General features: G+C 51.1%; 1 protein-coding gene across 2 annotated transcripts in view; it reads left to right on the top strand.

Annotated features, from left to right (window-relative positions):
- Window positions 1-23,081, top strand: part of RAB11FIP4 (RAB11 family interacting protein 4) — a 97,956-nt gene that overhangs the window by 53,358 nt on the left and 21,517 nt on the right. The window contains exon 1 of one of the 2 annotated variants that reach the window (XM_039886046.1): window positions 10,199-10,497. The exons of the other annotated variant lie outside the window; for it this stretch is intronic. Within the exon in view, the coding sequence (XP_039741980.1) occupies window positions 10,468-10,497 (30 nt within the window). The 5' untranslated portion in view covers window positions 10,199-10,467. Of the gene's footprint in view, window positions 1-10,198; window positions 10,498-23,081 lie in introns of those variants that run through there. 2 annotated transcript variants of the gene reach the window in all.

Genomic DNA, 23,081 nt, shown 5'->3' with positions numbered 1-23,081 from the left:
CATCTGAAGGTGGGGATGGGGCACAAAGCAGGGAAATGTAAAGGCTCTGAGGTGGGAAAGGGTGTGATTGGTCTGAGAATTGGCAATGAGGCCACTGCGGCTGATAAGTGATAGAGACAGGGGGCTAGAAAGAGGATCCTGGCAGAGGTACCTGAGAGCACAGGGGAGGAGTTTGGGGCTTATCCTGGGGCTCATAAAGCCAGGTGAAGGTTTTCAGTTGGGAAGTGACAAGACCTACTTGGTGATTTAAAGAGATCTTGCGGGTATATACATAAATCAGGGCAACCAGTGAGATGGCTGTGCATTCATTCAAGGCAGAGATGGTGACAAGGATGGAGACAAGAGAGGAAGTGGGACCGACTGAAGCCGACATGGACTTGCCGACATGGGGTGGAGGAAGGACAGTCAGCAAGGACAGCCCGAGCTTCTCACCTGAGCACCTGGGTGAATGTTGGTGTCAGTTGCTGAGCTGGGCAGTGGGGACTAGGGGAGGTAGCAGGCTTGGAGGGAAATGTAGCAGTTCCGTGGTGGACATGTTGCTTGAAAGGCCTGATGGAAGTTCAGGTGAAGATGCCCACACGTGGTGCAGTCCAGACCTGCCTTAGGTTGGATGCCCTCCTCTCATCTGCCGAAAGTGCCACTGCAGCTGACCCCCACACCCCGCCCCCCGGGGGGCCAGGGACCTACCTGGCTCAAGATTACAGGCCCTACCTGAGGGTAGCCTTGTCCCAGGACTGGTCCATGTGGGAATAAATCCCCTTGCCCCTTTTTGAGACCACTCTGAAGGGGTCCTGAGGCCTCGTGACCCTGCATCATAGTTCATCTCTCCCTCTGTCCCATCGTGCTTCCCTCATGCTGTCGTGGGGGCGATTCCTAAGATACTCCCCAATAAATTTCCTCCACAGGTGATTGGACACAGTAGTCTGGAGGTCAGCAGAGAGGTCCAGGCTGGAAATAAACATTTGCGAGGCATCAAGGTTTGATGAAATTTAAAGCCATGAGCTAGACGAGAGGCCCCTTCCCCTCCTCACATAAGCACCGAGGGGGAAAAAGAGAAGGAAGGAGGGCTGAAGCACAGAGTCTGGCAATATTTAGAGCTGACGAAGGGGCGTGGGAGCCAGCGATAGCGGCGGAGAAGTCACTCCTGGGGAGGCGGAAGGAAAGCAGGAGGGTGGCACCCTAGGGGCCAAGCTAAGAAAGTGTTTCAAGGAGAGATCACTGGGTCAGGATGAGAGTTTAGGTAGGATGAGAGTCCGTGACACTCTAGTTTATTCATTTCTATCCTGTGGTACTTCAGGAGGGGTTTTCAAAGCCAGGGCATAATCTGGTAAGGAGGGAAGCTAGCAGAGAAGGAGAAATTGAGAAGGCAGGTGGTGGGGTCCGGGGTCCGAGTAGAAGTGTCCATCTGTGAACCATGCATTGTGGCAGGAGGATGGCAGTTAAGGCACCTGCACAGGAGGGTGTGCAGACCTGGTGGAGGGGACAGGAGGCAGGTCTCTTCTGGTCACTTATATTAAGCCCAGTTGTCAGCTGTGAGTGAGCAGTGGGGAAGCAGTCCTGGAGATGAGGGCAGGAGAAAGGAGAACCAGCCTAGCCTGAGGGTTCCCAATTGGCAAACAGAAGTATGATTCAAACCCAGCCCCAGGCAACTCGAAAGCCTGGGCTCTGGGTTTCACTAGATGAAAAAAGCACAAGGAAAGACATTCCAAGCAGAGGGAACGGCAAAGGCATCGAGACATGATCTGTTTAGCAAGTAATAAAAGTAGTAACAGTAAAATATGTGTTGAGCTATTGCTGCGCTAAGTACTCTTCACGCATTATCTCATTTAACACCCTCACCCATAACCATATAACACAGGTACAGTGGATCCTCATTTTTGTCAGATTCCGTATTTGCAAATTTGCCTACTTGCTAAAATTTGTCACCCGACCCCCCGCCCCCGATCAATACCGGCAGCGTTTCATGATCATTTGCAGACATGCTCAGAGGCTTGACAGTTTGGGTCGGCCAGCTGAGTTTGAACAAGACATTATTACTCCTCCTCGTTTCCTCTCATACTGTAAACACGTGTCCTGTCAGCAGCCTTGTTAGTGCCATGTTTTTTGCATTTGGGGTTTTTTTGGTGGTGGTGGTGGTGGTGATTTTGCTTTTTAAAACGCCCCCCAAGTGTGGTGCTAAAGTGCTGCCTGGTGTTCCTGAGTGCTAGACAACTGCAGTGTGCCTTTTAGAGAAAACACGTGTTCGGTAAGCTTTCTTCAGTGATGGTGCCGAGTGACAGCGCTGCTGGCTGAGTTCAGTGTTAATGGATCAGCAACATGTATTAAATAGCGTGTCTTCAAACAAACACACATAAAGTAAGGTTATGTATCGACTGGTTGATGAAAATGTTGTAATCAGAGACTTGCAGGAACGTAACCCCTAGGAGCAGTGGTTCAGCGTCCACTGATTCAGGGTTCACACAGTGGCTGCAGATAACAAGAAGTGACTATGTGTAAGCTATGGGAGGTAGTCGGCTATGGAAGGAAGTCATAGAGCTGGGCTTGAACCTGGGCTGGCGGGGCACCAGAGCACTTCACGCTCATGAATGTGGCCTTGTGGTCTAGTGGGACGGCAGGGGACTTGTGCTGGAAGAAAGGTTTCATTTTTAGGGCACCCTGGGAGCAGTCCTTCCTCCTCCTGCACTGGCCTCCTCCAGGCTTAGGGCCTCTCCAGTGTCTACCTGAAAACAGCAGCTCTTTCAGTCCGCCTGGGCTGCAGCCACAGAGCCTTGCTGGTTTGTGGTTTTCCCCTAAGTGGAAGGAACACTGGCTCAGTGTTCTGGGGCCAGGCGCCTTTGGTTTCCCTTTGCAGAGCCCTGCCCTGGAAGGGGAGCCACAAAGGAGGCGAGTGTGTGTGTCTGAGACAGGAGGCCAGCTCAGTCTCCTAATGAGCCATCCTGTCTGCTGCTGCTGTTGCTGCTACTGCTGCCGCCTGTTTACTCAAGGGTGGCCTGGGCTGTCCTGGGCGGGTCCAAGTGAGCTGTTGGCCCTGGGCCCCCCAGGAACCACCTCCAGGACCAGGCTGCCCAACCACTGTCTCCCTGGCCTTAACTGCCCACCCCTCTGCTTATCACAGTGCAGAGCCCACAGCCCTGCTTCTGTCATTTATGGGACAGCTTGTTTGTTGTAGGTTTTGGGTGTTTTTTAATTCCAGTGTCACTAAGATAATTTAGGAAACAATTTTAAGGGACTGTGTTTGCTTTCAAAGTAGAGTTACAAGCCCTTCAGTATATATCTTCTGACCTGAAATAAGTTGTCTTCATCCACTACCAGCCTTGTCTAAAAGTTATTCTCTTCTTAGGAGGGGGATAAATTCTTGAGATTAATGACCTCCACCCTGGAGTGTCCCTCGCATAGGTCCTAATTGTAGGCTAAGAACAAGAATGCAGGGAGAGCACATAGGACATGAGGAAGGGTCAGTGACTGGGGTGTCAGGGCTCAGAGGGCATCATGGGCCACATCCTGCTGGAGAGCCCCTGAGGACAGACCGTGGGCAGGCTGCTGTCCAGAGCAGCTCTGGGGACGGCTTGGGGTGACCCAGCAGAGAGCACAGCCCAACTGCCAAGCTATGGGGCCCAAGAAAGAGCCTGGGCTTGGAGTGAGAAGAGCTGGATGCGGGACCCCACAACCTTCCTTGACCCATTGTATATAGAAACTATAGCTTGAGGACATAGCTGTCAGGGCAGCTGAGACAGCATTTGGATCCCAGCATCTCAAGTGTAGAGTCTTGCTGATGAGCTCACACACACACAGGTGTGCACATATGCTAATGACTAGAAGATCACCCAGCTTACTGCACACCCTGCTGTCCAATAGTGGTGCTGTGGGGAGAAGGCTTCACCTGACAGGTCATACTCGAGTGGGGTTTTGAAGAATGAATTGGAGTTGCCTAGTGGACAGAGAAGGCAAAATGTCTGATATTAAAACAACATCCTCAGTCTACTCCCAATCACTTCTCTCTTTCTGGGGTCAGCATGGATCCTGTGCCATTAACAAGCTTTCTCTTTAGGCCACAGTTTCCCAATTGTAAAATGGGATCCCTTCCAGCTTTTATGCACTGTGATTTCATGTCTATGTAGATCTAGATGATAATAATTTCTAAAAAGTTCTCATATTTGCAAAACGCTTTCCAAAAGCCTTTGATATTTTCTTTTAATGCAGATCCTAGTCTTAGAAAATTGGTCAGACTCTCCATTTGACTGAAGAGGAAACTGAGGGTCGGCAAGGTGAAGGGACTGGCCCTTTGCCAGTAAGTGAGAGCCAGGCCTTGCATCCAGGTCTTCTGACCCTGAGTTTGGGGTTCTCTCCACTGTTCCACATGACCTGTCACATACCCCAGAAGCCTAAAAGCCCTCTGTGGGTTGCACATAAGCGGTCCTCGATGGACCACTCACATTGCCCAGGCCCTGCGTCAGACATTATTGCTGACAGAGGGCAGGAGAAGGAGTCAAGAGTGATATGTGCAGAGGATGCCAGGCCCCTGCCCTGAAGAAAAAGGTAAGTAAGCAGGAAGGGCCTGTGAGGGGCAGGAGGCAGGGCCTTGAGGATTGTCAGGCAGAAGCAGCTTTAGCAAGAGAGCAGGATAAAGTCCACAACAGCAAGCAGGAGCACGGTTACCCTTTCTGGAAGCAAAAATTGGTACCTAAATCCAGGGGGAAAATAGACCCCTGTCCCCAATGTCTCTCTGTCACCTGCTCTGCTTTGGTTTTCTTCAAAGCATGTGTCATGTGTATCATTTATTCATTTATTTGTTCATCGTCTGCCTTCCTTCACCAGAATGTAAATTCCGTGAAAACTGAGACCATGTTGATCACAGCTGTATGTCTGACACCTCAAACAAGGTCTGGCAGGTAGAAGGTCTTCATGAAATATTCATGAGTGAATGAATGGATGAATGAATGAGTGAGTGAACAAACGATGCCTTCACCTGTGATTGCTCCAGCTCCCACTAAAGTCGGCAAGCCTTCAGCAAAGTAATTGCCAAACTGCTGCTTCAGAGTCACCTGGGGATCTTTAACAACGGCTAAAACCTGGCTCGCACCCTGAATGTTTAGATTCAGTTGCTGTGGGGTACCACCCAAGTATTAACATTTTTTAGTTCCCAAAATGGGTCTAGTGTGTAGTACAGTTTGTCACTGATTTATCATCCAGTCCTAAAAATAGGAGACACAGGCTTCCTGGTCTCCTATGGGAGGAGGTGGGGAGGGTGGGGGTGGTGTTTGTAGGAGAGGAGAGTTGTTTGTGCTGTTCTGGTATTGCAGTCACCTGATGTTACCAAGAGTAAAGGAAAAGGGACGTTTTTCCCAATACAAGTCAAAAGAAGACCATGTCTTACTTCCTCTTTGCCTGCCACCTCCTCATATTAGATGATTGAATGAGTCAGAGGAAACATGGGTTTTCTCACCATTTTCCCCTCTTGTTGGGTTTACATGAGTAAGAAAACCCATTGTTCATGTGTGCACGAGTTTTAAAAAATAGAGCTTGGCCTCTCTGAACACTGAGCCTGGGGCCAGAGTGGATAAGAACTGATCCCGCCCTGCCTGCACAGCCTCCAGCCAGATACTACGAGGAAACCCAGCCACAGGGGCAGACTGCTGAAGGCATCCTGGCCAGAGGACAGTCACCAGTCACCAACACCAGTGTGCTTGCCAGTGGAAAGGGGTCCCACTTCCCAGATGCGTACCTGGCTCCAGGATCTGTTCCTGGGCTAGCCCAGGGTTGTAGAATGGGAAGGGACCTTAATGATGGGCTGTCCAACCCACAGCTTTCCAGAGGAAAGAATGGTCTCAGATGCCCTCCTCTTCCCAGACCCGGTGTAGACCCCCTGGACAAGCCCTTGCTGGAGCGTAAGGGCTCTGGGATCCAGGCGTCTTATTAAGTGGGAGATTGGGTACAACTTTCTCTCAGGGTCAAGAGGCCGCCGAGATCCCAGGGTCCTGCCTATTTCCTTAGTACCTGTTTCCCTTTTTAAAGCCACTGCTTAAGTCATCAAAGGTTGAATTCGTCCTCTGGGGTGGAAAGCTGAGACTTAATGGTTGGGGTCGACATTCTCTGACTGTGGAGTCAAGGGATCTCTAAACAGGAGATACAGAGACGAATGTGTGTGGCAGAGTCTGAGCCAGCTGCATGGAGGGCTTTTCCACACAAAAAGCAGTAGCTGGTGATACTGAGGCTGGGCAGAAATAATGTCTAGTGTGTGACAAGATTTGACTGATACTGACAGTCTTGACTGATGTCTGTCTTAGAAAGCACGAGGCAGATAGTCGTGAGGCCCAGCCCCAATCCTGGCTCTGCCACTAACTGCAACTGTGAGGAGAGAAGCCATTTCCCACCTCTGGGGCTCATTTCTCTGGGAAATGAGTCTATACTAGGCTAGAACTTGAAACATTTTTAAAGTCAGAGAACCCTTTGTTCACATGAAATCTTATGTGAAAGTGTACGTGTAAAGCAGAAAAAAGCAGAGCTATTCTTTTTGCTCACCCGGAGCACTTCCTTTTTACAGGGTTCCCCACACAGAACCATGAGAGTTCCAAGGAATCCAGTTTGAGAACCCCTGGACCAAATACTCTTTCTCCCCGTCTCCCCTAGTTCTGATATTATTTGTGCAACTGTTTTCTGTTTATTTGGCTAATGTTGGTTGGCATCAGTTGCTTGGCTAATGTCAACACTTAGTAATGTTCAAAGAGTTCTTTTCTTATTATAATGATTCTATATATGTTAGTCATCCTTCCATGTGGCCCCAAACATGTACAAAACATTGCCTCTTCACACCATCTGATGTTGAGCTACATTCTGCATAGTGACAGCAGAAGGAAATGGACATAGGTAGGTAGCTAGGATACAGAGAGAACTTACTATTCTCTTCCCTCACCTGAATCACCCCAATGACCACGTGTTTTCTGCCCCCATCAGCTTCTGGAGTAACTCCTGCTTGTCAACATTCTATCTGCTTCTGGCCTTGGTATTCGACGTCATGGGAGTATTCTCATATTGACAATGGCAGAGTCAGTTTCACGTCATAAAAAGAATGAAAGTAACTTGCCATCTGAAAATTTTTCTTAAATACATTCTCTGAGAGAGGGTTTCTGTTTTTAATGAGAGTGTTCTTTCTCTCGAAAAGGCAAGGCAGACGCCCTCAGTTGACTCAGAGCGCTGGGCAAGCCCTGGAAAGGAGTCTACTCCCTGCCACTCCCCAGCCCCTGCCTGTCTTACCCCATCAGGAAAGCACCCCAGTGGAGCAGAGTGAGGAGAGGGCCCCGCACTGGTAGTCAGGAGCCTGAGTTTCAGTCTCCGCTCACCTGATATCTCACTGCTTAGCTTTGGAAAAATTCCCAGCCCTCTCTGATTCTCCACCTTTCCATCCATAAAACGGGGGAAGAGTTCATTAGATATTTATCCAGAGATTCTTCCTAGCTTAAAATGGTTTGATTCTGTGACATCTAAAACATACCTGTGCTGAGGGACCAGGGTAGCTAACTCAAGAGCCCGCCTGCCGCCAGCCTGATAGGTGGGGCTGTGCAGAGAAGGCAGGGCTATGTTCCCTACTAACTCTCTTCCAGCTCCCAATTGAACAGAGGACACTGAGTCCTGTGGAAGCCCTGGCCTGGGCTGGAGCCCTCAGTTCTCATATTCCATTTCAGACACAGTCAGCCTCCTCTCCTCCACCCTGCAAATGATCACTGCTTCCCTGAATCCTGTGGAAGATGTCAGGGCCTCTCCTGAAAGTCAGTGTTCTCAATTTTCCCACAAGCTGCTTCAGGTGCCAATCCTTACCTCAGTTCTTCCTAGCTTCTTGCCATAGGGTAATTGATAGCAGCTACTGTTTATTGAGTACCTGCTATGTGCCAGGCCCTGTCTTAATTATATTATGGATCCCAATTATTTGATCCTCATAATAATCCTAAAATATGTAATCCTATTATCTTGAATTTACAGGTGAGGAAATTGAGACACTGGGAATTAAACTCGCCTGGGGTCGCCCAGCTACAAGGTGATGAAACCAAGATATGACCCTCTGGCCCCAGAGCTTATGCACCTAATCACTGAGTCAGACTGGGCTCATTCCTGCTGCCAGTAGTAACTAGGGGCTAATATTTCTTGAGTGCCTGCAGCATGGGAGGCACTGTACTAGATACTTATTTTTTCATTTCATTTGAACTTCACAATGAGAAAAGGGAAGGTCTTGTTTCCTTTTAATAGAGGTAGAAACTGAGGCTCTGAAACAAAATTACTTCCCTGTGTAAGTTATAGAACTAGCCAGGCTTCAAACTCAGAAGTGTTCGATGCTAGCATCTTGTGACCTTCCTCTCTGTCACATTACTTTTCAGGACAAATAGCTGGAGGTGTTCCCCATCCCACCAGTTCTGGAAAAAATAAAGACGGACCACTAGCACCACTACCTCCGCAGAGCTCTTGAAAGTGCCCCCACTGGTAGGCGCAGGGAGGTGACTTGATGGGTCTGACTTTCTCCACTGACCTTTGCTGGGACAAAGCCAGGACTCAGAGAAGCAATGCTCACCTAAAGTTTTTGCTTCTCTTCTCTAGCTCTGGGGGATTCTGTCATGCGACCTACTTTCTGGGGCCCCATAAGTTCTTTAGGGGCAACAATGAGACTCAGAAGAAGAGAAACTGAGATAAAACCCTTAGACTCAGCCATACCCTAAAACCTCAAGGGAATGGGCTAAGATCTCAAGGTTGAACAGGGAAGGCAAGTGGAGCAGGCCCTGGGTTCGTGGGCTTATTCCTGCGCTACACCTTTAATGAGTGCCTGAAACGTAGTGTACCTACTGTGCCAGGGTGTATAATCCATGAAGAAGGCTGTGCCATGCCCATTTTGTAGATGAAGACACTGAGTTTCAGAGAGGTTACATAACTTGTCTCAGAGGATTCAAATCCAGGTCTGAGTCCAAAGCCGGTGCGTTAGGGACACAAACAAGGGTGAGAAACAGTCTGTGGCCTCCACACATACATAGATCTCTGAACTACAAGGCATAAGCAGAGAGCAGCAGGCCTGGTGATGGAGTTTCCACCTCACCCCCAGGGCTCCTCCCTGCCCCGCCCCACCCAAGCAGCCCTTGCCAGGAGGCCCCTCTCTAACTAGTGCTGTCCTTTTTGGAAGGTCCTGGGCAGGTGAGAGCCCCACTGGGATGCTTTACCTCAGAGAGAGGCCCTGGTAAACAGATGGGCAGCAGGGAATTTGTTTACAGGAGCGATATTGGGGAGAAGGAAGTTGAGAGCAAAGAGCCAGGGAGGGCGGAAAAGCTGTGTGTGTGTGTGTGTGTGTGTGTGTGTGTGTGTGTTGGTGCTGGACCAAAGCATCTAGTTGGTGACAGGCCCAGCCCATACTAAAGTGCCACCTGGTTGGTCTTTGAGAGCTCACAGAAGGCAAAGGTGGCTTCATGTCCCTCTGGGCCAGACAATTAAGAAGATAAATGTGCTCCCCACCCCACCAGTTACACAATGCAACACTAAGTCAAAGGGAAACTACATTTGCAATATTTGCTGCTTTGCATCTTGGCCACCTTTTGCTCCAGAGCATAGTGAAGAGTTATGAATAGGGCACGTTTTTTACTTAAATTATATTTTTTAGTTCTTGTTGCTTCTTGGTTCTTTGTATATCTGGGCTAATTATAAAGACAGCTTTGACTTTCCACGAAAAGATTGGTAAAGTTGTGGGTGGAATTCAGTATAAAAATCTATTTAGGAGCCTCTGGTGGTGGTGGTGGTGGTGGTGGTGGCGAGCGAGGAGTGTAGGAATTGGTAGGTCTTCGTTTGAGCCTGAAAGCTCTGGCCAGAATCTCGTAGTGCGGTGACCGCACATAGTGAGAGTGAACTGGAATGCGCAAAGGCGGCGACAGAGTCCGCCAGGCGGGCACGTGAGTTTACAAACGCCGTCTTCCGTAATCCCAGTGCCGGCGCCGCGAAAACCCAGGAGACGGTAACCTTGCGGCACCCGCTCAGGCGGGCGCAGGCGACGCCCCACCCTGGAAGGGGTGTCGCCAGGGCCGGCCCCGCGGGCGCGCGGCCATTGGTCGGCACCGGCTCGGCCACCTGCCCCTACCTTAGGAGGCGGGGTTACCTGGGCCCCGCCCCCCGCGGCTCGGGTTCCCAGGCCGTGCTTCCTCCTCCTCCGGCCCCGCCCCCGGCGCCAGGTCCCGCCCCTCCGATCCTCCAGCCCGGGCGCCTCGTGATGTCACAGCAGTTTTGATACAAAGAGCCCTTCGTCCCACGCGGGTCTCCCGGCAACGGGCGCGGGTGGGAGCGGGGCTGGAGCCTTCGACTGGTGCGGAACCGCGGGAGCTGCCGCGGCGCTGCAGGGACGGTGCCCGCGCTCCGCACGCCGCCCGCCGCGTCTGCGCCCGCCCCGCCGACCCGCGCCCGCCCGCTTCTCGCCCCTGTGCAGCGCACCGACCCACGGCCAGACGGGGGATGCGCGCCGCGCCGGCCCCGGGGAGCCAGGTAAGCGGCGGCGGAGGAGCTTGGGCTCCCGGGGCCCCGGCGACGCGCACCTGGCTCGGCCTGCGGCGCCGGGGCCAGGGAAGTTGCTGGAGAGGGGAACTTCGCCCGCAGCCCGGGCGCGGGCTCGCGCCTCGGGAGTGTGCTCCCTCTCGGCCCTGGCCGGGGAGGTCGAGTTACCTGCGCCCCTGCCCGCTGGGCCACGGAGGGGCAGCCGCTGCCCACTCTCGGTCCTCTGCCTGCATTCAGGTGCGAGGGTGGGGCGGGCTAGCCCAGGGGCACGGAGAGAAGCATCCACTTCTCCCTTCCGCGCAATTTCAAAAAGTGGTTTAGGGGGATCTAGTGGCTGGATAGGGGGCTTGTTTTCTCGGACACCTCTCCTGGGACCTCCGCGTCCCACCTCTGCTCCCCGCGCGCCTGCCCTTCCGGGACCGGTGTTCCGCGGCTCCCTGCCCATGATTGGCCCCGCCAAGTCCCTCTGCTGTGCGCGACCGAAGTTTTTCCGCAGCCCTTGGCGGCCTTACTAAGCCCGTTCCGCGGCTACGAGGACTTCTGCCCGGCAAGAGCGGGCCAGCCTAGTTCGGGGTTTGGGGACAGGGCCCTACTTCTTCCCAGTCGAGAAGCTGCGGAAGCCAGAGGTGTGCGCGCATTCCCACCCCTTGGTTCCCCAAGAGCCGGTGGCTCTGTCCCGGCGGTAGTTGCTGTTGTCACAGCCGTTTCCCTGCGGGCAGCAAGCGTCTTGGTGGAGCAGCCTCTGGAGAACCGTGTCTTTGCTGTGGAAACCTGGTCCCTGTTCAGCCCCGGAGTTTTTTTCTTTTCATCCCTGCACACCTTCTGGTATACATCTCTCCCCATTTCCCCATCTTCCTAGCCCTGCTCTTCCACGGATGGCTGGATGTGACACATCACTCGGCCCTGCGGGACTTGACGGTGTTCCTTGACGGACATATTTCTAGGTCACCTTCTCAAAGACTTGTGAGAAGACTGGGTTCCTGCACTCAGCCTACATGTCTCTATAGCAAACCCCCCTGGGCTGGTTCCTGGTGATCCTCCAAACCTCTGTCTTCACTTCCTGGAGGCAGGTGCTAATCCCTTGAGCTCCAGGAAAGGAGGTGGGGCAGGTACATCCTCTGGGACATCCCCAGGTCCTTCCCCTGGTAAAATGTGGTTATAGTGATGCCAGGTTATGGAAAAAGGAGTCTCGAAGCGGGGAGGGTTACCAATTGTGTGCCTCTCAGATCTGTGCAGTAGGGATCTCTGTCCTCCTCCCTCCCTCTCTCCCTCACTCCCTGTAACCACCTAACTCAGCTTTGGTGGAGTCCTGTGCAGTGCTGCCATTGACTGGGGTCATGCCACTTGCCTGGCACCAGCTTACGGAGATAGATTGGCCCAAATTTTAAACTGCTGAGCTGCCATTCATGTATCGCTAATTATATGCCCAGGGGCTGTTATATACAGATGTGTCCCTGCGCTTAAGATGTTTGCAGGAAGTTGAGAGACTGAAAACCCGGGTCGAATTTGCTTCCTGCCCAACTCCCCCGAGCCCTGGATTGATCCGGGTTGTTTCTGAGGTCCCCATGAGGTCCCCGGTGTGTGGCCTGGAGGAATGAAAGAAGCCAGGTGAAGAACTTGGGACTTGAATAGCAGGTAGCACAGCTTGAGCAAACACCCACTGGAGGACAGCTTTGTAATTCTGGGGACCCTGGGCTTGGAGGAGGGAGTGGGGTGAATGACTAAGGCTGGCATGAGAGATAAGACTGTGCCTAGGGGAGGGATGTAACTAGCCAGGCCAGGTGAGCAGACTGGGCAGTGTGACCTTTGCCCGAAGATCAGTAGGAGAGACAGCCTGGAGCCTGGTTGTGGAAAGGACTTTTAGTCAAGCAAGAGAAGAAAAGGGAGAAGAAATTAGGGGACTTGGAGCAGACTGCGCCAGGGAGGCTCCAGGCTACAGCTGGAGAACTTCCTGGTGGATATCCCGCTGGTCCCCATTCTCCTTTTTCTCTCTTCAGAGCATTTGTGCCCCTCCCTAAAGTATGCTGGCCCCTTCACAGCCTCCTAGTCCCCTTCCCTCCTGGTGAGACCAGCTGCCCCCAGGTCAGGGCTTTCTTTTTGGCTGTTCACCTGGGGCCCTCACAGCTCTCACCTTCCTACACCCCTCCCCCACCCCAGGTGGCTAGAAACTTCCTTTCCAAGGGCTTCCTTTCCATCAGATGGCATTCCGGGGCACAGACCCTTCCCTATTTCTGTTTGTCCAGCCCCTACTCAGCTGTAGTCACTCTTATGGGACATATACTTTCTGTTATGCCAAGGGATGTTTCATAATTGACCCTGCTTTGAGCAGCTTCACAAATTTACTTCACTTTATATATTTTAGATATGCGTAGGGAGGAGGAGGAGGGCCTGGGAGAGGCTCCAGTAAAGTAGCAGGTGAGCAATTCCTGGAAGGCAGGCATCTCAGGGATTCAGGAGGCTTTCCCTGGGCAGAGGGTGCTCCCCTTCTGACCCTGTGCTCTGTTCCCTGGTGCAGGGCTCACTGCATTTTGAAAAGGAAGTATCTTTAGCCAGTCTGCCTACTGTCTGGTGTTGACAGTGGGGCACAATGCCTTGGCTTTGCCCAGTGTACAGAATCCCTGGGGTTGGGCTCTATTTTTCTCAAGGTTCGCTCTGCTGGCTCTTGACTCAGTAACTGGGTGTCAAATCACTGGTCTCTCGAATGAGGACTGCTCAGGTCTTCAGACTGCCTGTTCTCCCAGCTGGATTAATGGGCCCTGCCTCACTAGTGGGGTACCACGAGACAAGCATGTCAATTTGGCAGGCCCACCTTTTGTCTAATGGGTCATCGTGTGGTCATCTCTCCTGGATGTGGTATGGCAGTCTCCTCCATCAGATGGCATTCCAGGGCACAGACCCTTCACCATTTCTGTTTGCTCAACGCCTACCCAGCACATGCCTGGCACAGGCAATTTATTTATTCAACAAATACTTGAGCATCTGATTTGTGCTAGATTCTGTTCTGGGCACTGGAGATACGACAGTGAACACACAGACAATAGTCCCTGCCTTCATGGAGGTCACATGATGGCAGAGGGGCAGGCAAACAGGTAAAACCTGCAGTGTGTGAGGTAGTGGGAGAGAAAGCAGGGCAGTGGGGGAGTACTGGGCGAGGTGTGACGTTTTTAAGTCCAGTGGGCAGGGAAGTCCTCTCTGAGAAGATGGCGTCTTGACCAAAGAAGCAGAAGGAACACAACTACATAGGCCCTGAGGTGGGACCATGTGTCCGCAGAACGGCAGGGAGGCTGCTGTGATTGGAGAGTAAGGCAGGTAGGAATCAGGGTGTGTTTGAGGCGGGGTGGTGCCTGATGCTGCCAAGCCACAGCATCCCAGGATCCCAGGAGGAGAATGCAGTACAGTCGATTCTAGGAATCCACCAACACAAAACGCATTTCATTGCTCTGCCCACTCGAAACCATTGCTGTCGAGGGGTTTGGGCAGTAAGGCGTTTCTTGGGAGAGATGTCTGTACGTGGCTGTTGCTGCGGTGGGCTTTCCTACCCTCAACCTGGTCGGATCAGATGAGGCTATCCACAAGTGTGGAAACAGTTTTTGCCAGACTGTTGTTTCCACCACCCAAATCAATACCAGCGAAAAACAAAAAGGCCAGGTGCTATGCACTAAGCAGGCTGAGCACTGTTAAGGCAATCTCCCTGTTCCCACGAGTCAGTGCTGTGGGTGCGGCTAGTCCAGCGCTCAAGACCCACAGAGTAATGGGCAGCCTGTGCTTGTTGAGCTCTGGCCGCCACCCTCACCCCAGGATTCTATTTCCTCGTCTCCTTCTTGGGCTCCTGACCTCCCTGAGCCCCAAGGTGCCCGGGCCTCTCACTTCTCTTCCTTCACCCATAGGCAGCTGGCAGCAGAGTTCTGTGCCCTGGTCTCCTAAGGAGTCTCTGTCCAGCCTAGGCCGTGTGTGTGTGTGTGTGTAAGTGTAAGAAAGTAGAAAACCAGAACTGTGTGCATCCTCAGAGGGTTGTGTGAAAGTCTAAGGAGGCAGCATGGTGGCCCAGAGCTGTGGAGTCTGGGTGACCCTGACCCCAGCTCTGTCTGGCAGGCCAATACTAGTAACACCAATGTTTCTAACCCCATTTTTTGACTTCCTTCAAGAAATGGGAAATTTTCTGACTCTTGGGCATATTTTTAGTTGATTCAACCTGTTTCGTCTTCCCAGAAAAGTGGGTTCTTTCCCAACAACACAAACATGATTCAAATAAAGACAGAAGCTCTATAGCTGCTATCGTGAATCGCCGTGGCTCTGCTCATGGGAGCTTTTCTCTTTTAAAGGATCAGAAAGAGGAAGACCTACCCAGACTGAGTGTGGGAGAGTGAGCGGGAGCTCTTCTACTCTCGAGTCATCTGTTGTCACCCCCTCTCTCCTTTGCACTCTGCATGCCTATTAACATAAAAAGGGAAGCCACATTTCCAGTGGCTTGTGCTATCTGCAGTGGACCTGGGATAAGAGAGCTGGGGGTGGGGTCTGCTCTTAGTGCCCAACTTCTGTCTCCCTCTTCGAATAGGGCAGAGAGCAGGAGCAAGTTTCTCCTTTCTGTCCACCGATTTCCGTGGGAGAGGTAGCTACCTCAGAACACAGGTGCCTTCATCTCATGCTCAGTACCTGTTTTCTTAAAGTAGAAAAAAAAAAAAATTGGAGCCAGAAAATACGTGACTGTAGATTCTGGATTCGCTGCTTGCTAGTTGTGAGACTTTAGGCAAGGTACCTTGCCTTTCTGAGCCTCAGTTTCCCCATCTATAGAATAAGAATGATAATAGTATCTACCTCATGGAGTGATAGCGAAGATAAAATGAGCTACTGTGACCTAAAATGCCCGGAGTGGGTCTGACACTTTGCTGGTTGGTAGCTGACGGGTGGTTAGGTAGCTAGAGAGGCAAAAGAGTTCCAGGAGCCTGCACCCCAGGGCCAGGCTGTCTGGGTTCAAATCCTGGCTGTCAGTTGCTCTTTGTAGAATCTTAGGCAAATTATTTAACCTCTCTCTGCCTCAATTTTCTCGTCTGTGAAATTAAGCTGTTGCTAGTACCTCATGAGGTTATGTGGAACAAACATGTAAATGTATGAAAAGCACTTAAAACAGTGCCTGACGCATGAGCGAGCTATTATTTTTCATTCCTATAAACTTCTACTGGTTTGATTCTTGTGACTAATAATCTTAGCACCTGACAGAAGTTCTTACAGGGTGGATGTCAACACTGAAACAGGAAGGTAGCAGGGCAAAAACTCTATTACCTGAGGCCCTTTACCAGGAGAGCAAAACACTTCCTCAGCTTGTGTTTTCAAATCTATCAACTCATTCCCTGTGGATGCAGACTGTAAGGCCAGAGTGAAGTGACTGGTACCCACGTGGCAGTATATGAATGAGATGTAAAGCATGTTCCGAGGTGACAGCCATCTTTCCCAGTCTTGGCATGGGGCTGCACCTGGTCCTCCCAGAGGCTGCCTGCTCTCCCAGGGGGTGCTACACCTTTGCCTACCTGCCCTTCACCTCCAGCTAGGGCCTGCTCGTTTATCCACCTACGCCCAGCTGAAAAGCCAGCTTGGAGCAGTGCTGTCCGCCTGCCACTGCCAGCCCATTAAAACACTGTGGCTCTGGCTAGCTATAGGCCCCAGGAGATTTGGGGGGGAGCCGGGCAGAAAGGTGTGGGCTATGTAGCCACCTGGCCGTGTTGGGTGACTGCCCCTGGTAGTTTTCCAAGGAGTAAACCTACCTGTTAGTCTTGCTTGGCTGCTCAGAGGTCCGCAGCTCCACTGAGGTGAGACTGGCCAGGCTGGCTGGCTGGTCAGGAGTGTGGTGGTCAGGACAGCTTCTGCCTGAGTAACCTTGAATCGATGGTCTCCCAGAAAAATGAGGGTTCTTGTTGACAAGGTAGGTCTGCCAAGGACATTGTTGTATGTTTATCTGTAAGGCTGCATCAGTTATCAGCAAAGAAAGCTCTTGTAGCAGCAGGTGTGTGTGTATGTGTGTGTATGCACATGTGCATACATGGAGTTGTCATCTACCCTTCAGTCTAAGGAACTATGACTGAATCCCCATTCTCCACTTATAGTCACTGTAATTTATAGATTCTAAGACACTTATTTTACATTTCAACATCTCAGATTGGTATGTGTTATACATTCGCTAGTATGTTATACTTTAATTGACAGTGACTTTTCTTTCTTGGTGTACTCCCAATACAGTGCATCTTAAAATCAAAAGCATCCTGGAATTAAGGAAACACAAGAACTAGGCAACCTCGAAGGAGCTTACAGAATTTGCGCAGTTTCTTCGAGGAAGGGAGTAGAGCCACCTTGTAGTGGTGGTAGGATTTATGGAAGACCCAATGATGTTGTGCAAGGGAATGGGCTTGGACACTAAGCAGACCAGGGCTCAGATTTCAGCTTTATAGCTCTCCAGCTGTGTGACCTTAGGAAAGCAGAGCAACTCTTCTGACCCTCAGGTTTCTTCCTTCACCAAATATGGATCGTGGCTTCATAGTCATGATTTTGTGCAATGCACCTTTCTTCGTTTCTCTCTTCCTGGGTGTCATCTGAAGTCACGCTGCTCCATTCCACTTGGGTTAAAAGAGAAAACGAAGGCAGAGACTGAGTCACTGGCCCCCCAGGAAAGCAGAGGGAAACCGTGGCATTATGTACCAGGGCTTCCTGACTCAGTTTATAATCCTCGAACATCATCTTTTCCTTCCTTCTGTCCTCCTCCCATTTTGCCTGGGTTTTCATTTTCACATGTGTTTCCTTTTAGCAATTTTCTTTCAGATGTCTCTCCTCTCTCTTTCTGTAAAATCTTCCCACATGTAGCCTCTTTGAAGCTCCTTGTGGTGGGAAAGGGGAGGGAACTACAGGGAGGCACAGGCCCCAGTATCCTCAACTGACAGTAGTCAGTGGTCTAGTTTGCTGTGGCCCCTGCAACCTCAGCTCAAGTCCAGGTTCTGGTGCCACCGGCCTTGCTAATTCCTGTTCCCATGGCCTGCATGGCTCAACCTGAGAGACTGCTCCAATGCTGAGTGTTGGGCACCACCAGTGCTAAGAGTATTTAGTATTCTCTGTACCCTTTTTGCAGTAAAATCAGGACCTCGTTCAGATTCCAGCCCTGCTAGCCCTGCAAGTTACTGAACCTCTCTGAACCCTAGTTTTCTCATCTGAATGGTGACTGATGCACAGAAACATCTGGCACATGGTAGCTGCTTAATGTATTCTTTCCTGGTCTTCCCCAAATGTTTAAGACCACCTTGTGTCTCTTTAGCTAGGTGCCAAGGGCTCTGGGAGCCCCAGCCAACAGCATTGCTCTAAGTACAAGCCCTGAAACAGGTGGACCAGTTCTGGATGGGACAGAATGGGTGGAGGCACAGGGACCTGGGTGAGAGGATGTGTCAGGAGGGAAGGCTGGGCTGCAAGGAATGGGGCGAGCGGTCAGTAACCCAGCACCTTTGAGGGTGAAGTTGACGAGGTGAGCTGCTCACCAGTTTAGGAGCAGGAGCCGTAGGCCAAGTCTCAGGCACCGGGAGACAGCCATGTGGGGAGGCTTTCAGAGCAGGCCACGGAGGTCTCGTTCTCGTCAGAGGTCTCCTCTCTGTCTCTCTCCCTCCTGAGATCCTGTGGAAAGCCAGTAGCCCGACTTCCTCAGGTTTGTGCTCAGTGTCAGGTGTTCGCAGCCCCCTCCTTGATGAGGTGATGTTTGATCTCTGGCACCAGGGTGGACCTCAGTCCTTCCCTGTACCAAAGCGTGTAATGAGTTAAGAGAAACAGGGCTGCGGGTGGGACGGAACTTTGCTTACAAAGAGCCCTTCGAAGCTGGTGTAGTGGCTCCTCTTGGACCCCTGGGAGGCCAGGCTAACACACAGCTCTTGGATGGGGACAGAGAGAACCAGTGGGTTAGTTCTGCCCAGGCTGTGACGGGAAGTTTTCCCCACTGGGTAATTCTTCTCTCTTTCAAATGGTGCATAGAGGGTGGGGGAGGTGAGAATGAGGCCCCAGCCTGGCATGGGCCACCTCTCCCAGTGTTCTCAGGAGAGTCACAGGAGCAGAAAATGGGCCCTCTGGAGAGAGTGTGCCCAGGGATGGCTGTAGGGCTCAAGGAACTCAGTTCTGGGCTGGGGTAGGAGTGGTGAATGGAGGGTGGAGGTTGGGGGTCGGCCTCCCAGATATAGTGCCTTTCTACCCGGGGCGTGTTTGGGGCCAGGCATTTGTGGCAAAGGGAGGGATTGTGTTTCAGGTGTGAGGAGCAGCATGTGCCAAGGCATGGGGGTAGTAGTAGGGTTGGATAGGCTCTTGGGGAGTGGCAGCATCACATCCTGAGGCCAACACTGGCTGAACGGGGCTGTGTGTACTGGTCTGAGGAGCCAGGGCCTGGTCCTGTGGCCAATGTAGGGCCCACAGGCTCTTTGAGGTGGGTGTTTTGTTGGACTTCCAGGAGCCTTAGACTTCCCTGGGAGCCTCCCACCCTCTGAGTCCCAAGCTCTGGCTTATGGTCAAACCTAGTGCTGTCTCACCTGTTGCCACTGCGGGAGAGCCCAGAAAGGGACCTGAGCCGGTTCAGCCTGCCCTGGCCCATTGCCCCAAAACTGAGCTCTGGCCAGCTGGGCTCTGGCCAGCCCCAGTGTGATGCACTGGCCCCTAGAACACACAGCCTGGGTAGCTAGACCTGGAGAAGGCAGAAGGACAAAAAGGGACACCTGGATTGAGCCTGCAGGCAGCACTGCTAGGGCTCTGGGCTGATGGGAGGGGCCAAACTTATAAAAACAGGGCTCTGGGAGGGGGGCTACCACAAGGGGTGGAGAGGAGAATCACCCTGCCTTGTCATTGGGCTCCCTGATCCCGCTCTGTCTGCTCCAGGAGCCTTGCCCATTAGCTACGGGGTGAGCACTCTGCTTGGCCTTTCATCGCCTGAGGTTTTCTGTGGCAAAGAAGGGGTGAGGTAGCTACCCACCCTGGCTTTGGGCTATCGGACAGGGGCAGCTCTGTCTAAGTGCGCCATCCCTGAAGCAGACTGTGGCCTTTCCCCGGGAAGTTCACATCATCTCCTTTGAGGGAATGCTGCTCTGTCCACCTGGTGGACGGGTGAGAGGTGGGTGAGCTGGCCTGGCCACTGTTTTCTGGTCCCAGGCCTTCACTTGAAGCTCCCCTTCTCATGATGATAAAACAGGGAGCCCCCCAAAGCAAGCCCCACAGACTCTTGACTGTGCAAGCAATTAAGCCCTCGCTTCAAACAGCCGCATCTTTAAAAGCTATAATTTGTAACCCAAAATAGCTGCCTGTTCAGAGAGCCAGGAGAGCCCTTGATGTGCACCCCTTTCAACCCACAGCCTGTTAATTGGCTTTTGACACTTGAGTCGCCCTGGCCGATGATGCTTTTCTTGGATATAGTGGCTGGCTGGGAACTGGATCTCCCCCACAGGTACTTGGGAAATCTTTTTTTTGAGAATTTAGATGGAGTGATTGAAGTTAGGGGTTCCTGATTCAGATTCAGATGGTTCTGCCTTTTTACGTGATGACAAAGGGGCGTGGAGAGAGCGCTGCAGTGTAACGTCAGCGGAAAGTGAGTTAAACTCTGGACACCGTGTCCTCAGATGTCAAGAGAAGACTATTTACTTACCGCAATTTAGGGGAAGGAAGCAAGACCACCTCAGTAAAGCACATAGCAGACGCTGGTCACGTGGCTGCTGCTCCCTAATGTTACCTTCCTTTCCTTTCCCTCAGGTGTGGCTCCACCAGCCAGTGATGCAGACAGAAGGTCTTGTGTATGGATTTGGGTGTGTGGATGTGGGGGACTCAGCAAACAGGAAACGCCTCCCTGACCTGCAGTGTCTGTCGACTAACATGCTTGGAATTCTTGGGGCTGGCTGCTGGGTTTGGTTTCCAGATGTGAAAGCACTTTAAGTTCTGTTTTCATAATCCCCAACAATTTGCCTCCAAAGTCCATATTCTCATTTGAAAATCAAGACTGTTGGCTCCATGTTGGGGACCAGGGGGTAGACTTCTTCAGGGGGCCTCATCAAATCCTTTTTGTTCAGGAGGTAGGTTCACTGGGGCACTCAGATCTGGGGACCCAGGGTTTTGTTGGGATAGTCATACCCCATCACGGGCTTGGTTTCTACAGGAGTATAAGCTGACCCTGGGGCCACCTTCCCTGTGGGTTTTCCTTAGAGACGGGTCACTTACCCAAATTCAGCTGCAGTCTGTGCCTGATCCCTCAGTCACCATCACTGACCCTGAAAGGAGGACAGCCTGGCAGGGAGAGGGGGCTCTGGTGCTGGTATGTCAGAGGGAGGCTGGTGTCACAGCTAAGCTAGGTGCCATGTGTCCCACGATGGGAAGGATCCTCCTTCCCAAACTAACCACAACAGAGGGAAGAAATCTGCTCTGGATTTCAAGTAGCCAGAAATACCGCCTGGCATGGGGAAACTGGTAATATCTTGCTCAGTTACTGAGCACCACTGGCCACACAGAGGTGGCCTGACCCAGGATTAGAGTCTCTGTGGCGTGGGCCTGTGGTTCCAGGGCTAGCTTCTGGTCTCTTCTCTTGTAAACCAAGCACTGTTTAGGAAAAATAACTTTTACATTTGTATTATAAGTACACTAACTACAGTTCTGGGCAAACAAAGACTGCCTTTGTCTCTGGCCGAACTGCACACAGACTTCTCCTTTAAGATTAAAATATGCCTATATTATTGAAAGAGCATAAGAAACAAATAATTTACTTAGCTTCACATACAGTGTTTATGAAACATCACCCTAAAAATCATAGATTCATCAAGCTTCAGTTTCAGCAAAATATAGTCTCTTTAGAAGCAGCACTATCTCAAAATGATCATGAAAGAGAAGTCGACATTTCTTTTGAGGAGATACCAAAACAAACAAAGAAACAAACATAAACAAACAAACCCAAGTCTCTTGATGAGAGTCTGGAGATCCAGGAGTTCTCTTTGGAGACCGAATTGACCTGAAGGAATTTCTTTTATTATCAGGGTGAAAAGTCTAGCTGGGGGGTTCCCATGCAGACTCCATAGAGGAGGAGAAGGAAAGTATATTTGTCTCTAGGGCTGCCCCAGTAAAGTACCACACTGGGTGGGTTAAACAACAAGCTTATTTTTTCAAAGTGCTGGCAGGGTCGGTTTTCTCTGAGGCCTCTCTCCTTGTCTTGTAAATGGCGATCTTCTCCCTGTGTCTTTACATGGTAGTGTGTGTGTGTGTGTATTAATAGCAGCAGCAGCAGCGCCTTGTAGCAGCGCTTTATCGTGATGATGTCTTTCATGTGTGTCCATTTCATTATCTCTTCCTTATAAGGATACTGGTCATATTGGATTAGGACCCAACCTAACCACTACATTTTAATTTAATTATCTCTTTAAAGACACTGTGTCCAAATACAGTTATTCTAAGATCGTAGGGGTTGAGACTTCAACATTTGAATTTGGAGGAGACAGACACAATTCCGCCCATCACAGAAAGGTTCTCTGGAGCTGTCCTCCAAGGGGAGGAGGAGTTTGAGCAGAGCCTGGCATCCCAGGAGAGCCTGAGTGGATGGGAGGCAGCTCTGCCTTCAGGCAGAGGTCCACCACTGGTGAGAGGCCCATTGGGGATGGCTCTTGACCAAATGCTCTATTTGGAAAAGTTTCTAGTAATGTTATAACTCGTGATTCACCTTCTAGGGATGATCATTCTTACAGCTGGAGCCACACGTCCCCCCATCCCCAAATGATCTTGATCTGATCATTTGGAACCTAGACCGCTCATCATTCATTTCCTCTTGGGGGTTTATTTTACCCTTGGAGATTCTGTCTCTTATAAATGGCATGTAGTTGTTGTTGCTGTTTTATTTTTTAAAATCTAATTCAACAATATTTGTCATTTAATAGGATGGTTTATTCCGTTTTCTTTTAATGCATTACCCATATGGTTGTATTGTTTATTATTTGTTTTTCCTTGTCCCAATCTAATCTTTTTTCTTTTTTCCCCTTTTATCCTGTATTCTTTTGAATGACTTAAGCATTTTTTATTCCATTTTTTTTTTTATCCATTAGATTTTTAGTAACACAGTTTTATTTTTTAACCACTAACTTTTGACACGCTCAAATATATTGTTGGAATGGAAGTGGCGCAGTGGGGAGAGAGGGCTCGAGTGCCTCCTGGTGGGGTGGAATGCCCCACTGTGAGGGACGTTTCCACTGGGGTCCAGGGTCTGGCCCATAGCCTAATGGGCTTGCAAAACAGGTCTTAATGGTCCTTCCCACACCCTTGACTCATGCCACACCTGCCCACGGATTGTCCCTTAGGTGGATGCTGAGAGCCAAAATGTCAGCTGATTCATTTACAGGGAGAATTGCACGCCGGCAGCGAGCTTGGGCAGCCCTTCTCACTGTTTGTCAGCAGGCTCCTGGGAAGTTTGCCCTGATCAGAAGGGTGGGGGGTGAATTGGGACCCAGGGGAGCCGGTTAGGAGGTCTGAATGGCCATTAAATGGTCTCAAGCTGTGGTGCCAGCTTAGCCGGGCCCCACAGCTTTTGAGGCAAGCTGAACATGTGGGTC

The sequence above is a fragment of the Pteropus medius genome, unplaced genomic scaffold, assembly GCF_902729225.1.
Source record: "Pteropus medius unplaced genomic scaffold, Ma_sr-lr_union100, whole genome shotgun sequence".
Taxonomy (NCBI): Eukaryota; Metazoa; Chordata; class Mammalia; order Chiroptera; family Pteropodidae; genus Pteropus; species Pteropus medius.
The sequence above is the reverse complement of the archived record's forward strand: the minus strand, read 5'-3'. Positions and strand labels throughout refer to the sequence as shown.